Source organism: Lonchura striata, chromosome 27 (genome assembly GCF_050655825.1).
Source record: "Lonchura striata isolate lonStrDom1 chromosome 27, ASM5065582v1, whole genome shotgun sequence".
NCBI classification, from domain to species: Eukaryota; Metazoa; Chordata; class Aves; order Passeriformes; family Estrildidae; genus Lonchura; species Lonchura striata.
In genome coordinates this window covers 2,865,333-2,882,661 of record NC_140729.1, presented here as the reverse complement: position 1 = coordinate 2,882,661, position 17,329 = coordinate 2,865,333, and the positions used below count along the sequence as shown (strand labels likewise).

The window sequence follows — 17,329 nt, the reverse complement described above, 5'->3', positions numbered from 1 at the left end:
AAGCCAAGGGGTGGTTGGACATCCACAGCTGTGCAGAGACACCCACAGGACGGAAAGAGCTGACGACCTGGAAGATGTTTTTGTACCTTATGTGACACGGTACAAAGATTTTTCATACCTAAACACGTACAGAATATTTTGGACACCTTTGTTGAGAAACTAAAAAACATCTGAAACATAAAGGCAAATTCATTTCCCCAGGTCCTGCTCCTGACTGTGCCATACGCGTGCAAAAGAGCATTTCTGCGTCTGCTCTGGCCGGTCCCTGCGCTGCAATAAGCCGGGAGCAGAGAAGCGGCAAAGGGAGGGCGGAATTTTGGCTGTGAGGAAGCGGAGAAGGGACAAGAGTGATCCCTGGCGGCCGGGAGGCGGCGGGGCCGGGCGCTCCCGGGCGGCCGCACCGCCCAGAGATGCTCATCCCGACAGCGGGGAGGAACCGGGGGGTCCTGCCGGCAGCACCTGCACCTTCGTGGGGCCGGGCCAGGGTCTCCCCCCGCTCCTCCCAGATTCCAATTTCCCCCTGCAGCTGCCCAAAGCCTTGAACAGCGCCCCAAAGCTGCTGCTCGCTCCTCCCAGCAGAACAGCGTGAATCAGATCCTCCCTGAGCGAGAGGCAGATGCTCATCGAAACTAAAATCCTGGGAATTTGGCATCTGACTTTTCACCTTCTGCTCCATCGGAACTGCCCCTCTTGTACCACAGAGTGAAATACCAACTTGAAGCGCCTGTGAAAATATTTACGCTGGGTTGGGTTTGGTTGTTTTTCCCAGAGGAAAGAGAAATTTTAAATACCTATACTGGGTTGGTTTTTTTTTAAATTTTATGTGTTTTCCCGTATGACAGAGACATTGGGCATGCCTGAAAATACAGGGCAAAACTGGCCAATCCAAAAACTGTTCAGTTTGGACTGAGTCTGAAACAGAGGTTTGCCATTAACACTGTATTTCTGTATTTAAAGTCACCAAAAAATTTAAGAGCAGCTGGAATAATTAGTAATCCTGACTGACGTGCAAATGCTTCTTGTGCTGAAAAATGCCTGGGAAATGCTGGCACTTCCCAGCTCTCCCCATCAGGTGTCAGCTGTTCCCAGCTGGCAGATCCCAAGGAAACACTGACCTGTCAGTGTCCTGACGCCGAGCCCTGTCCTGTCCCCAGCCTGTCCGGTCCCTGCTCTGTCCCGGGTGTGCAAACACTGCGTAACCTGAGACCAAAGTCTGAGACTCTGCTTAAAGCCGAGCTTACATTTTCCTAAGGGGCCCAAAGACGCTAAGCTAATTGAGAGCTAATCCTGACTGTGGCTAAGTGGAAGTAGTTGCTGTTAGACTATCCAACAGAAGTACAATAATAACAATAATATGTGATTTAAATGATATAAAAATGAATTGATCCACAATCTACAACAATTGGAGCTCTGCCCAGCCCCCCTGCCCTGCAGTGGGGTGGGCAGCGCTCCCTCTGTGCCATCGAGCCCACCACGCCGAGGGATCCCGCCACATTCTACGCGTCAGCACACGGGATATTTGGAGATTATTTGGAGATGCAGGACGAATGCTGCCCGGCCCTCGCTGCAGGTGCTCTCTAGAGGGCACTCGGCTCCCAGCGAGCCGCCGGCAGGGCCGAGCGGCGAAGGAGCGCCGGGGGCTCGGCCCGTCCCCTCCCAGCAGAGGCAGCCGGGCGAAGCGCTGTGTGCGGGATGTGCTGGGGACATGCCAGTGCCCAAAACACCGAACGCGTACCAGCCCCGGCATCCTGCTCCAGCTCCGCCGGAATTCAATGGTCACACTCTTAGCGTGTGACCCGCTTTTGCTTGTGACTTCGGAGATGGTGCAGGTGTCCCCCTGCCTCCCACAGATCCCAGGTGTTCTCCGGCGTGGGGGTACGTGGGACGGGCGCCAGACTGAAACTCGCTCGCCAGTTTGCTAATACCTGTTTGTTTTCCAAACGGTACTGGAGTATTTTGCATTGTGTTGTTAGGTGGGAGCATAGTGAAAGCCAGGTCTCCTCAGGGGTTGCAAATGTGCTGTAATGACCCTTTGCTAATGAGGGTCTTGCCGGTGGAGCAGCAGCTGAGACCCCAGAGAGAAAGCTGGGCCAAGGGCTGTTTAGACCCACAATGAAGCAGCTCCAAACCAAAGAGTTTGTGCTCTGAAAGTCTCTTACAGCTCTGACTCACCTAATTACTGCTCCTATCACAACCACCATCTCTCTGTTGGGTGGTGGAGCTTTTGAAGGTGCTCTTTAATGTTTCATCACTGCTTAGCTGTGCAATAGTGAGTGAGTAACAGATCAGGCAGAATGTAGGCAGGAATTATGCTTTTCCTAAAGGAGGGATGTTTGCTGGATTGACTCTCCCAACTGCTCTTCTGGAGGGCAGCAGGTCACCTGTCCATGCCAAGTCCAGCTTTAACTGACCAGTGGGTGAACGTGCTGCATTAGGACCACTGGACACAACAGGACAGATTCCAGGGATGTTCCCAGTGCCCACACACCTTGGAGCGTGGGTGGACGCCAGCATTACACCCTGGCTTGCAGAACAGTTCAGGAGAGGCGGGGACTTTCTCACTTCAAAACAGATATTTTACAACCCTTTGCTTAAAAAAATCCTAAATAGCTTTTGGCATAAGGGAATCACAGGATCATTTAGGTTGGAAAGTCCCTCTGAGATCCTCGAGTCCAGCCCTTCACCCAGCACTGCCAAGGCCGCCACTTGCAGATGATTTTTACAGAATATCACTGAGATCTAAAACAATACTGTGTGGTTTGGGTTGTGGGAACAAATCCAAGCACAATGGTTACGAGCCTCATGCCTGGAGAAGAATGAGGAACCATCTTTTGACAGAATTATTTCTAATTACAAAAATACATTTACAGAAAATCACACTTTTCACGGGAAATTGTTGGAACTGAGCATTTTCAGCCTCAAATGTTTCTGGATGGAACTGCTGCCAGGCACTCACAGCTGTGTTAGTGGGGGGACAAAATATTCTAAATACATTGTACTCTCATTACAGAATGAACAATTATGAATTGTTGGGTAGGAATTACTTTTTGCTTAGAACTCGCAGTTAATCCACTACTGAGACAATAAATGTGATTGACCTTTAATGCATTACAACAGATCTAAATCAGATTTTTCCATTTTCAAGTATCTAGCTTTTAATTGGATGAGAAAAAGATCCTCATAATTTAGATTTTAATGGAGAACAGCTTAATGCTAAGTGTCAGGCAGCTGAAGCTCACTGGAATGAAGAGCAGAGTACAAACAAGAATGATATTCATCCTCCAACACAGTCACATTGCACAGCCTGGCTTTCTTTTGTACTATGGAGAAATCCTATGGGATTATCTGTTGTTAATAAAACTGTCTGATGATCATATAATGGGAGTTACTTTATAACATATAATTATGAGAATGAATCATATTCCCCAGGTAAATATTTCATAGTTTTTCTTTGTGTAGCAATATACAAGAATTGAGTTTTCCCACAAGACCTGACCAGAAGCAGGAAGGATAGAAAAGGATCCCAATGAAGCACCAAAAAGGAGGACAACAGTCCAGTTGTGACCCCACAGATGTGCTCAGCAGCCTTGGCAGCTTCTCCCAAACACAACAGCGTGGGGAGGGTGTGGAGCTGGGGAAGGTGGTCCTGGGGCTGCGAGGAGCTGGCGTGTGCTCACCCACAGAAGGTGTGCTCACCCACAGAAGGTGTGCTCACCTTCTCCTTTTCCCAAAGGAAAAGGGCTTCATTCTCCCACAGCTGGGCTGTGCAGAGCACCCAGAACCCTACCACTGAAATGCTGAGTGAATTCCTGCCCATCCTGGGAGAATTTCTGCCAGGCTGGGTGAGCCATTCAGGCTTAAATAGTCCATCCTCCTCTTTGGGCAGAAGCTCGTAGCAGTTTCACCACAGGAAAAGGGAGAGGCCTCATTGCAAACAACTGTGGAGCCACGTGCCTCCTTCTTCCCCTCCACACCCCTCAAAAAAGCCCCATCCCCCCATGCCAGTTTGGCTCTGCCCAGTTTTGGCTCGGATGCAGTGAGCAGCACCAGCCCCAGATTCCGCAACGTTTCACTGTCCCTTTCACAGGTACCGCCGGGGATCCTTCCAGTTCCTGAAGTTTACTGCAATCACTTTTATGTGAAGGTTTCCCAGCCCTCCAGCTGCACTTCAGCAGCATCTCTGGATTTTGTTGGAAACCTTATCTAAGATCACCCAGGAAGCTCAGAGTGTTGCAAGGGCCTAGACAATACTATGAGACAGAACTGCAAAGAAAATTACCACCTCATAAACCAGCTTCCACCTTACAGCAGCTCTGAAATAAAACGTTCCTTTCAGGAACCATTTGTTCTGTAACTTCTATCTCTGATCCTGGCCAGGATTTCCAGACATGATGAATCTGTCAGGCTTCTTCAGTTTTAAGGAGCTAAGTTTCACTCTTGCAGTACATTGCCTGCACAAGTTCTAGGGGGGAAAATGGCATTAAATCTTCCTTTCATGTATTAAAAATGAAGCTATAAAATTACACATAAGCATCCTCAATGATATACAAACCATCCAAAAATATTATTTTTGTTAAGGGAAGACAAGAAGTTTGGTTTTCCTAAAAGGAATGACTGACACAGAAGATGTAATAAATATCTTTCCAGGTTAAAAAAAAAGAAAAAAAACCCAACAGAACCTTTCTTCAGAATTATACAGAACAGCATTGATTTGTTCCCATGACTCTGTATCAAGCGTGTCAAAGCAACAGTTAAATGGGACATGACCCAGGTGCTTCTTAAGACAAAGTAGGTGGAAGTATAGAAGAGAACTTCATTCCCTCTGGGAGAAAAGGATTTCTCTCTGGAGAAAATTATCCCCCAGACTCCACTGAGTGTTGAGGTGAACCACTGAAATTCTGAGGGAGGCCTTGCTCCCTCAGATGTTTCAGAGATGAAGTGGAGCAGCAGGTGGAACGTGAGGCATCTCCTCTGCGTGGGCCAGGGTGTGCTGGGAGGAGCCTCTGTACCAAGCTGTTTCCACAAACAATTGCTGTAACAAACAAAACTCAATTAGCAACAAGCACCACCACAAAGGCTGAGTGAGAAAACAGTAATATCCCAAATCAATACAGGAAATTTGGTATCACACCAGTTCCACCTACAAGAGATTTGCTAAGGATCAGGTACCTGGGCAGGAGGAGAGGGGTGAGAGGTGCCCAGGGGAGAATGTCACAGTCTGAGGTTCAGGGTGCTGTGAGAGCTCACAGGGCAAATGTACAGCTGAACTATCCACTGCATTGGGCACAGGTACAATCTTAAAAGAAGAGAATGGAAGATAACAAATATTTCCTACTTTGGTCATGTTGTGTCTGTGAATGGAAGCCAAATCTGAAGGAAAAATGCTGTTTTGATGTAGTTTATTGACTTAATCCCCAAACCAGGAATTTTACCTTTCTCCTCCAAGTATTGTATTTGTGCTGCATAGGGAAAACATCCTGATAAAATTCTGAATCCCCTTCAGGACCATGATCAATGACACTCCCAGCCATGTCAGGAGAGACCAGCCCCAAGCCTCAAAGCTTTCCCAGGTCTCTCAACCATCCTGTACCTGCACTTGGTCCAAGCAAGGGGTTTTCCCTGCAACAACTTGCCACACTTCCTTCCCTCAACCTGACACAGAGCAATTCTGCAGTTGTTGTGATACCATTTTTCTTAATTAATTTGTTATTTATAAAACACAATTATAGAGGTGTGATTGAAATAATTGCTGACATGTGATATTTGCCATTGTTCACTGAGTTTTTATGAGATATTGCAAATAAGTCAGAGTGGTTCTGTGTCCCTACAACATACTTCCTGCAGTGGGCTTTCCAAAGGCAGATAGCAATAAGGGATTGCAAACAAGGAGCTTAGAGCATAGGATAATGAAAAACCTATGAAAATCTCAGTTAGCTACAAAAAAGTCAGCCAGAATTCCTTGACAAATATCTGAGCATCAGAAGAGAGGAACATCCATTGCTGTCCTGTATTGTGGCAGTGTAGTGTTGTGCTGAGAGGGCTGTGACCAGGACGAGGTGAGTGGGATGAATTTGTTTCGAATGACTGTAAGCCAGTGCACTAGATCTCAACAGAGATCTCCCTAATTCAGAGCCACCCAACAGAAATTACATGTTTTGTGTTAATAAACAAATGTTTTAGAGGAAGGGTTAAGCTTCCTGCCACTGCCAAGCATCTCCCTTTGGCAAATTAGGGCTTGCAACCACACATGGAAAGCGGGTACTCCCTTCCACGGTGACACCCACTGTCTCAGGTATAAATGCAGAGGAGGTTGGCTGGAACTTGGAGCTATGATTCCAGACCAACTGTAGGACCAGCTTTGACTTTTCACCTGAGTTATTTGCTGCTGCCACTATGAGCTGTGGCTCCAAGCAGCCCCTGAAGAGCTGCCTGCGGGGAAGCAGCGGTGGAGGGGGCAGCTCGTATTCCTCGGCCTCCTCGATGACAGTCACCTCCAGGACAAGTGGTGGTGGCAGGTTTTCTGGCAGCAGTTGTGGTGGAGGAAGCTCCAGGAGCAGCTGTGGTGGAGGAAGTGCTTATGGCAGGCGCAGTAGCTATGGAGGAGGAATGAGCAGCAGCAGCTGTGGAGGGAGACTGGGTGGTGCATGTTATGGAGGGGGAATGGGCCACAGCAGCATGGGAACGGGCTTCAGGTCTGGGAGCGGTTTTGGGGGTGGTTATGGAGCTGGCTTTGGTGGAGGAGCAGTTGGTTTCAGTGGTGGCAGCTTTGGCAGCGGTGGCTTTCATGGAGGGAATGTGGGAATTCTCTCCTACGATGAGAAGCTGACCATGCAGAGCCTTAATGACCGCCTGGCTTCCTACATGGAGACAGTCAGGAATTTGGAAAAGGAAAATGCTCAGCTTGAGCAGTTAATCAGGGAGTGGTACCAAAAGCAAGGTCCTATTGGCCCAAAGGACTACAGCCACTATTATGGACAAATTGAAGAACTTCAAAAGCAGGTAGGAAGTTTTTTGCTGCAGAAGATGAAACACTGACAGACTGAGAGATTCACAGGGAATGTTTTCCTAACATGTTGTGTCTCTTCTAGATTGTGGCTGCAGCTGTGGAGACCCACAAGGTACTTTTGGACCTGGATAATACAAAGATGACTGCAGAAGACTTTAGAATAAAGTAAATATATATTGCTCTTTTACAGGCACTGACTTCCTTCCTCCTGCTTTCCTGAACTTAGTTTCATAGATTAATTCCATAAACAAAAATCAATCCAGAGGGACTTGGCTTTCTCCTAATTCCATGGCAGCACAACTGAAATAATTTGTGAAACTTCTTATTTTTCAGTATTCCTAGAGTGATCTTTGATGGGAATGCTGCCTATGGCTGCAGAGCCAGAGCTTAAAAAAGGTTTAATTTTTAAGAAAATAAAAATTGGGATTTTCTGTCACAGAATGTTAGGTTCATTAGATAGATGGAATCTGCAAAAAGTTGTAGTAAAGATGAGATAATGAAAAAGACCACAGAACACATTTTAATATTAAAGTTTGATATTAATACAAAACTTTGTATTTATTTAGTCTAAAGAATAATAACTTTATGTTATTAAGTAGTATTATTAATTAAATGTTAAGTATTGACTGATGATTTCCTAATTCTAATGGCTGAGAGATGCTGCAAGTTCCAAAGTACAGACAAAAAAGCAGACAGTGATTCCAGAATAGGTGGATTTTCCATAAATAATGTCAATTTGGAGGAGGGCTGAGGTGCCAGGAGCAGGGCTGACCTCTCTGCACTGTCCCTGCTGCAGGTACGAGATGGAGAGCGGGCTCCGGCAGAACGTGGAGGGCGACCTCAACAGCCTGCGGCCCCTGCTGGATAACCTGACCCTGACCAAGTCCGACCTGGAAATGCAGTTTGAGTCTCTGAAGGAGGAGATCCTCGACCTCAAGAAGAACCACGAGGAGGTAAGAGCCAGCTCCTTGAAACACTCACAGGAGATGTGGGAAGCTGACATCCAACACCAACCAAGGGGCACGGCCAGGCTGCTCCAGGGTGCCCCTGAGCTCAGCCCGCTCAACAAGCAATGACTGGAAAGTCAAGGCTAAATAATTGCAACAAAAACCCTCCAAATATCTATATCTATATCTATATCTATATCTATATCTATATCTATATCTATATCTATATCTATCTATATCTATATCTGTATCTATATGATATATATATATCTGAAAGGCTCCATTTGCGTTCATTGTCCTTGGGCCTGTGTTTTCTCTGCAGGAAATGAAACTGCTGCAATCCCAGTCCAATGGGGATGTGAATGTGCAGATAAACACTGCTCCAGGAGAGGATCTGCTGAAAAAACTGAATGAGATGAGGCAAGAATATGAAGCTATTATTCAGAAAAACCGTGCGGAGGTTGAAAAGTGGTACGAAAGCAAGGTAAATGGTGACAACTTCCTGTAGAGGAATGACACAACCTCCATTGCTTTTACAAAATAATGGTTGAATCCCTTTGGTCAAAATGAAGTAAATTACAGGTGGGCTTGAATTGACCTGGCAGAGCCACACAACAAGTTTAACAGCCTCATTCTACCAGTGGTCCTTCTGCAATTGTTGTGTTCCAAAAGGGCCCATGATAAACTGCCATGCTGGCACTGTAAGTAAAACTCAGAAACTGCAATTCCCTACATTAATTTTTCAGATGGAGGAAGTGAGTCAACAAGTCCACTCAAGTAGCCAGGAAATCGAATCAAGCAACCAGCAGATCTCTGTGCTGAGACGTGAATTCCAGAGCCTGGAAATTGAGCTGCAGTCGCAGATCAGTCTGGTAGGTAACGACTGCTCCTCATCCCCTGCTATGCAAAGAACTCAGGAGCTGTTGGAATGCCAGGATGTCAGCTGTGACAGTCACTGATCCTTGGTGCATTTGACATGATGTGGGTCTTCTCTCATGTTGGGCATAAGAATGACCTAATCCTGCCACATTCCCATAAACACTGCATTTTATTTTCCTTTTGCAGATAGACTCTCTGCAATCCAACCTGGAAGACACAGAACGTCGTTACAACATGCAGCTGCAGCAGATCCAGGCCATGATCGGGCCCTTGGAGGAGGAGCTGGCCAGCATCCGCTGTGAGATGGAGAGCCAGAACGAGGAGTACAAGATGCTCCTGGGCATCAAGACCCGCCTGGAGCAGGAGATCCAGCAGTACCGGGCACTGCTGCAGGAAGGGCAGCATGGCATTAGGTACAGACATCAGTTAATTAACCTACCTATGCAATCAGGGAAAGAGGACAGCAGCAATATTTGTATTAGGAACTGGTATAAAGGATTAATCAACAACATATTTACTACAAACTACATGAATTCACATGGAATCTAAATCTTAGCTGGTAGCATACAAAGCTGTACTTTTACATAAGTGTTTACTTAGAATTGTAATTTGCCATTTCTTCCCCTAAGTACCATCAGGAAGTGATGGCACATCAGGAAATGCTATTATTTGGGGAAATGAAAGGTAAGAAATAAATAACACACCCCTTCCTCCTTACAGCACTTCACAGGGAGGAGCTGGTGGTGGATCTTCTGGAGGAGGAGGTCATGGAGGAAGTAGTGGAGGAGGAAGCTGTTGGTCCTCTGGTGGAAGAAGCAGTGGAGGAAAAACCGGAGGATCCTATGGAAGATCTTCCTCTTCTGAAAGCGGAGGAGGAGGGAGTGGAGGAAGAACAGGAGGTGGAAGCTCTGGTAAAACTTCAGGTGGAGGAGGTGGCAGCAGTGGAGGAGGAGGAGAAGGGGGTAAATCCTGCCTCTCCCGCTCTTCATCTTCCCAGTCCCAGCCTGGCTCCTCTTGTGAAAGCCCAGGTAAAAATGGAATTTAAAAATACATCCTGCAATCTACAATTCTCTCTGAATAGCAGGAAGGGATATAATAAATTTCTTCCTGGAAATAGTTTTGCTATTTTTTTCCCAATCTTGTTTTAAGGCCACTCTGACATTTCTTCTTAGACAGTGACAAATCAACATGAGCAGCAAAAAGGATGGCATGAAGATTTGTGTCAGAGGATGGGTGAAAAGAGGAAATGGAGGGGGAAAAGGGAAAATGGTGCCAGATCCAAAGTATGCAGGGAACTAGGAAAGTCAGAAGTTAGAAATGTGACTGGCAGTAAGCAGTGGTTGTTTAAAGCAGGATAGAATAATTGAAACACTCAAGATATTTAAAATATAAGGGGAATTGGCTGCAAAATACTAAGCAGCAAAATATGGAGAGTGACCAAAAGGTCTGATCCATATCTGACTTCCTGGCTCTGGTTCCAGGAAGTGCTGAAAACATGAAGCTCTGCCTGGAAGGAAATAAAACATTGGAGAGAGGAGCAACCATGGAGGAAGTGTCTGAAGCCATAAAACACATGAGACGGGGTAAGGGTCCAGGTCCAGGCAGCACCTCAGACAAAAGCCTGAAAATGATGAAAATGAGCAGGAAGGTGTAATTTTTAGAAAGATTCAATTCCACTTTTGACTTTTTATGAAAAGACGGAAGATGGTCCTGCTTTGAGGTTTCCATCTAGTCCTTAGAATGACCAGGTTAAGTCAGGCTCTGTCCCAAACAGGTTCTGTTGCAGACTGACAGTCAGTCATGACATGAGAGTTTGCTCTCCCCCAAAGGGCCTGAAGCTATCAGTGCAAAGAGTAGGAACCCTGCACAGACACCTCTGATGCTGAAAAAAAGGCAGTGAATTCAGGAGGATTTTGTGTCATGAGGAAGATTATTTGGTACAATTTGGTGTAGATGAGCTCTAGTTTTTAAAAAATTCCTACATCAGCTTTGCAAACTCCTCTGCAAATATTTATTCCTCTGATCAAACATCTCCTCTGCCCCGCAACACTCCAATATAAATTAATGCTTGGTAGGCAAGATTAAGGCATATTACATGCCATCTCTCTTTAACTTATAAAAATCTACTGGAAATATCCATACACACACAAATGCAGATTCTAAGTTCACCTGTATTTGGTTTGTACTGCTGCAGCCACACTAAATTAAAATGATTTGCACTGCCATGGCTGAGAACAGAAGCAGATACATGTAGCTAACTGCTAAATCTGCACACACACTGTACAAATTCAGGTCTGACACTGTCTGGACCTTCCCAGAAGGCTGGGAACAACTCTGGTGCACTGAGAACTGCACAGGTGATATTTAGAAAGTACCATAAGGTTTAAAATACTGAATTCTTAAAAAAAAAAAAAAAATTGCTTTCTTCCATCTTTCAACAGGGAGTCTTAGAAAGGTTGAGGAGTGATCAGCAAGACCAGCATCTTCCACTGCACGTCCTCCCAGTGAGGCCTTTGGACCAAGCAAGACTCTACTGAGCACGGCTGAACATCCCCTGCCACGAGCAGGAGTGAACACTTGTCCAACTTACTCAACACTGCTCACTCCAGGGGCTCCTCAGAGCTCTCTGCATGTCCTGTCTGCTTCTTCCATCTGCATTTCTGCTCCAAATCACTGTTACCTGAGTTAATCTCTACCGTGATTGGTGTTCCTGTGGAATAAATGCTAATAAATCTTGGCTTCTCTCTGATGCAACCAGAAAGCTGTGTCTAGTGCAAGTTCCTTTAGCAGAGATTTTTGTTTGAATCAGTTACAAATATCAAGCACTACCTGTAGAATACACAACGACATATCAGACTGCCCATAAGACACGAAGTATTCAGTGACATATTCACCACTTAAGACTCACTGGGCAAAACTTTGCAGTCTGCACTGACATGAACAATGCTCTGTTGGTCCCTGTGATAAGAAAACTCAGTCAAAACCTTTCTGCTATTGACTTGCATCAGGGATAAGAGGGTGGGTTTAAGGAACTGACTATTCCCTATAAAACCTGTTGAAAATAGGAGGTCTGTTGGGAATTTCACTTGAAAATAACCCAGAGGGTTTCTCACACGACACCCGCTCACAAATACATCTTTCTCCTGTGCACTGCTCCCCTCACCTGCTTAAGCCCAAAGAGCACAATCACTCTATGAGTCTTTCTGTCTGTTTTACAACCATGAGGTTTGTTTTTTCCCTCTGAGGAAGGCATCACCCATGGGAGAATGTTGGGAAACACAGACTGAGTAGGAGACCGTGGGAACGGGAATCCTAAACTCCTGAGTTCCAGGCAGATCTGTGCCAGTGATTCACAGTGTTGCTTTATCCCAGGCTCTCAGCCATGAATTAGTATTGTAAAACAAAACAAAAAAAGAAAAACTGATTTTTTTTTTTCCTGACCAGTGTCTCTCTATGGTCTGGAGGAACCAGCTCACCTGCATGAATGACTCCTGCACACCAAGCACATGCCAATGCACCTGGCCTGACACCACAGTGATGGTGGGGATTCTTTGCCAGGATACCCCCAACTCCCACCTGTTGCAAAATCACCTTCTTTTTTAACCCCTTGAAGCATCACATCACACTTGTCTCTGTTTTGCTATCTGTACCCTGAGCCTACTTTCTCCAATTGCTTTGCTCATTTTCCACCTCTGGCACATGGTGACAGCTATTTCTCAGACCTGTCTCTTCAGGGTACTCAACTTGCAGCCCAAGTTAAGGAATACTCCCAGTCCAGGAGCCCTGCTTCTCATACCTTCCCTAGGAGCCTGCCGAGTTAACCTCAAAAATGTTCCTGCTCAGTGCCTGCTTCCTGGCTGTCCCAGGGTGATTTCCAGGCCATCACCTGGCCTTTGGCCTCACAGTGACAGGAGGCTCTTGGGCTGGTTGGATATGATTTACTCAGAGAAGCAGCTTGTTCATACTGGAGTTCAGTGCTCTCTGCCACTGTGGTACCACAGACACCTCTTGCTCCTGTCCTTCTTTCCAAAAATATAACTTACTTTTAGTATTTTACTGCTGGTTATCAGGCATCTCTGCATTTAACCCTGCTGAAGAAATTCTCCTGAATTGATCCCTGGGGAAGCAAAGCAGAAACTGGAATTTGGAGCGTGGGAAGGGCAGTGAGGCAGTTCAGGGGCTGAGAAGCCAGTGCTGAGCACAGACACATATGAGGGTGCAGCGTGATGCAATACTCAGTGCAGTTCTGCTGCTGATTTAAATGCTTATTTTGATATGTTATAGTAAGTAACAATTTATGAGCCATAAGGATAAATAATATACTGCTACTACTACTTTTACTACTCAGCATTGACTGTACTATCTTTTCTTTATCTAAAATCTCTGTCTTTCTTAACAAGATGTTTTTATAATGTTTATACATTCAATGAGTTTGCATCCTATACAATGTAAATCAGCTTCATAATATGGTTTATTGCGTGCTGTGGTATGTGACAAAATAAATACAACCAATAAACTCACAAAACCCCCTACTTAATCATGGCATTAGCACTCATTACAGACAAAAAGCAGACTAAAATGAGAGGGTTTCTTACAAGACCCCAGTAGAAAAAGCCAGTTTCAAGGATTCTTTCCTTTTTACATTTTGCATTACAAAATCTGCACCTGGGTTATCACTGGGACTTGCTTACTGACAAAACAGGCTTACATGGAGGAACAGAGCTGGAAAACTCAAACCATTGCAAAGCAGGACTAAAAAAATACAAACATTGTAGTGCCAGCTGTCAAAGCTTAGGGCAGGCTCAAAGTGGGGCAGCAGCAATACTGAGGAGTGAGGAGAACTTTGCACTTTTTATTTGCATGCATCTCATTAGTCATTAATCAACATAATAAGCTTTAATTTTATGAGCACAAAGTGTTGCAATTCGGATACTTATCTGGTGCTCCTATTAGTGCTCTGAGATGGTAATTGCTGTACGTGTTGGAACAAGACCTTCAGAGCAACCTTAGGCAAAAAGCAACGTGCACACACTCCTGTGTGTTTGGCTTCAGAGCTCCCAAGCAATCCATGTGTCTATCTGAAAGCACAGATGTCACTTCCAAATTGCCTGTGTGTGTATATTGTGCTGATGTCTCTTTCGTTGAGCATTCATTGTTAGCCCTGTTCATTGCCAAATGCTACCCAGGCCATCCATCTTCATGGGCTGCAGAATGAGTGCAGCGAGTACATCATGTCACTGTGGGAGAAGGCAGAGCCCACCTGAGCTGTCCCTGAGTGTGTCAATCCTCTGCAGAGCTCAGCCCAGCAGGACCTTCCTCCCTTGCTATGCTGCAAGGAGAGCAGATGCCATGGATGTCCCCCTTCCCCACCCCACGTGAGCTGCAGTAGCAGAAGGTGCCACACCAGTGTCTCTGCAGGCTGGCCAGGATCCCACCCTCCATGTGCCATCTCACAGGACACTGCACTGACCAGAGCCATCCCAGTGTGCGTGCCCACAGCTCCGAGGGGCTCTGAGGCTGCACAGCCCAAAAGGACTGAGGTATCTGCACCTCCAAGAGAGGCAGGAGCCTTGGCAGGTGTTCTGACCGTGCCTTCTGGCTGTTCTCTCTGGCTACCAACAAAAGGAATTATTCCAATCAAATTGCCTTCACTCTGTAGGAGACTGGGGAAATGACAGTGGGACCACTCTGATTGTGGCTCAGAAACTGCTAGAAACACTGACAGCTGACAGGAGGGAATTAGCAGCCTGCAAAGTGTCCCCAGCTGTGGGGCACAGCTCTCACAGCTACATGGCAAAGCCCATTTGTGCATTTTTGGGATCTGAGGAACAGCTGTTCTTCACATCAGCCTCCTTGCATAGAAGGTCCAGGTTTATCCTGCACAAAAGGGAGAGTGCTGGAAGTTTTAAACTTCACAGGCAAGCCCACTGCTGCCTTAGTTTGCTTTGCTGGGTCTAATTTAAATTTCTTCAGAAATGACAGTGATTTCACTAGAACATTCTGAGCTGAAGCAGGAATGAGGAGTGAGCACCGTCTCTGAGGTGCTCTCATAAAAATTTCTGTTAAGAGTGATGAGAAAAGGTCACTGGATAGATGAAAAGAAACTGGTAGTTGCCTGAAGCAGCAGAATGACATTGAATTAAGGGAAAATGTTTCAATTTTTCAGCACACAGGCACAAAAGGGAAAACACCTTTTCTCCAGGCCTGTTTGGAATGCAACAGCTCCAGCCTGTTGGAAAAGCCTCTCAGTTCTGCAGCATGGGCTGCTCCCAGGGTTTGTCATCACTCTGGTGGTTGGAAGTCACTTCTTTGGTACAGATCATGGAGGCCTGATTAAAAGGAGAACAATAACAGAGTGAGAGTGAAGGAACACTCAGCTGGGCTGAGCCCGAGCAGAGGCTGTGCACACTTGGAACATTCTGGGCACTGCTGGTGCCTGGAGTAACAAAGGTCCTCACCCTGCTCCCATTGGGAAACAGCAATGTTATATAAGGTATGGATGCTGCATTGACACAGAAACATTAATGTAATGATTCAACTGTGCATCACATATGGGAAAGAGATGAGAGATGGTCCTAAACCTGATGGTTTCTTTTTAGGTAATTCCATAACTTTACAGCATCCATATAATATATTAGCAAAAAGCATCAGAGAACAAAAATCTTTAAAGACTCTTCTAATGAGCTCAGATATGAAAAATTCATTCTGTCCACAGAACAGATCTTCTCTGGTTTACAAGTATTTGCACAGTCAAATATTAAATAATCAAAAAATGTTTCAAAATCAGCCAGGAGGGAATTCAGTTGTGCAGCTTTAGAGGAGGATGAAGTATTCATCGTTCACCTGTATTATTCAGACACTTCAGTGTCCTATTCCAAAGAGACACACAGTGACTGTGACAGAAACCAAACATCCCAAGGGCAATTCTTAGTTCCAGGAATACACAGGAATATGGCCCAGCCTCATGGCCGGCAGGGCTCCTATAAACCAAGGTGTTCCACACCAAGGTGCAACTACTAACAAAAATGAAATAGCAGCAATGCTAAAGACAAAATAGGAATATCCTATGAGCATGTGGCTTAAAAGGTATCTTATAGGCAAAATCTGTGATTTATGATCCTCCTTTACATACAAAGAGTGGTAACAATACAAAGCTAAAATGAAATGTCAAGGTGAGTGAAAGTTCTCTGCCTTTAGTGGTTTGAATCTTTCTTTCCTTTCATTGTTGTTATTTTTTAAAGTATTCTCCAAGCCTGAAATAAAACTTGCCCTTACCAGAAGAACTCTTCTGTATGTTCAAATCCCTTATATGAATAGTTATATATGGAAAAAGACACCAGTAAATAAAATAGGAAATAATGTGGGTTGTTAGAAGATAAATAAACAGATTAGGGTATTATTTTGGCAATTTTTTTACTCTTTCTTTAATCACTCCAGAGAATTTTGCATTTACTATCACTAACAAACCCACAGATCTTCTATCTTGACTATGAAAAGCATGTCTAAGGAATATCCCTGGAATCACTGATGGGAATTTGAACATGATAATCAATTTTACTCACCACAGCAGAGTTTGTGACAAAGGGTCCCACTGAGCAAAGCAGCATTACCCAGACCCAGAGGCAAAACAGCACAAAAGAAGAAAAACCATTTTGCCTATAGCAAACTCCTTCTTTCTGCACCAATAACAGACTGTGCTAAAGCCCAGAAACTGTTTATGCTGCTGCAGTGTCACTACCAGCCTACAGCTGAGAATCGGGAGAGATTATTCCATCACCAAACTGCTCAGAATCTTTCATCATCTTTCAGCCATTGAGAGATCAAATGGCAAGATAAAATCGGGACGTTTTGAAAGCAATTGCATAAGCTGCAATAGAGCAATGATGGTGCAGACATGGCACAAAGGCCAGGACAAAGTGGTAAATGGTAAATAATCCTGAATTTACAATCAAGAGTCCACCAAGGCAGCCTTTGGAAGGCAAGGATTGTGCTGCATTGTCATCTCCAAGAGGTTTTGGCTGGGAGAAGGACAGCAAAGCACAAATGGCTGTTCCTCAGGAGAGCCCTCTGCTCCTGCACCCGAGGTTTAGGGGAGATTGCTACATTTCATAACTGCCTACAGTCATTAAAGGCTCCATAACCCCACAGAGAGGAGGGCAGGCGATGAAGACATTTCAGGGAGAATACAACTGTCACTGGGAAACTGTGCACATTCTCCTGGGCAAACTGGGGACAGTTAGGGTCCATCTATAGCAAGACACAAATGTTGGTGTTGTGCTGGTATTTGCACATCTGCCTTCAGACACTCGGCTCTGGCATCCAGCCTAGCCAGTGAGGATGGAAACCCTTCCATCCAGGGTCAGCTTCTGGGGATCAGGGCAACACTGAAGTCTGGGGTCATTTCTTTTGTGGCCTTAACAGCCTGATTTCTACTGATTTGTGTAAAAAGTCTTTCAGCTTTTCTCTCAGGATGCTATTTTAATCTCAAGGATCTTTG

The 17,329-nt window shown here is 45.3% G+C and overlaps 1 protein-coding gene across 1 annotated transcript; it reads left to right on the top strand.

Moving 5' to 3' along the window:
- The first annotated feature begins 6,272 nt into the window (after positions 1-6,272).
- On the top strand, positions 6,273-11,444 carry LOC116183104 (keratin, type I cytoskeletal 19-like). Its single transcript, XM_031507062.3, has 9 exons — positions 6,273-6,999; positions 7,089-7,171; positions 7,803-7,959; positions 8,276-8,437; positions 8,700-8,825; positions 9,019-9,245; positions 9,553-9,860; positions 10,314-10,415; positions 11,274-11,444. The coding sequence occupies exons 1-9, from the start codon at positions 6,394-6,396 to the stop codon at positions 11,297-11,299; spliced, it is 1,797 nt and encodes a 598-aa protein (XP_031362922.1). The 5' UTR covers positions 6,273-6,393; the 3' UTR covers positions 11,300-11,444.
- Positions 11,445-17,329: the final 5,885 nt, after the last annotated feature.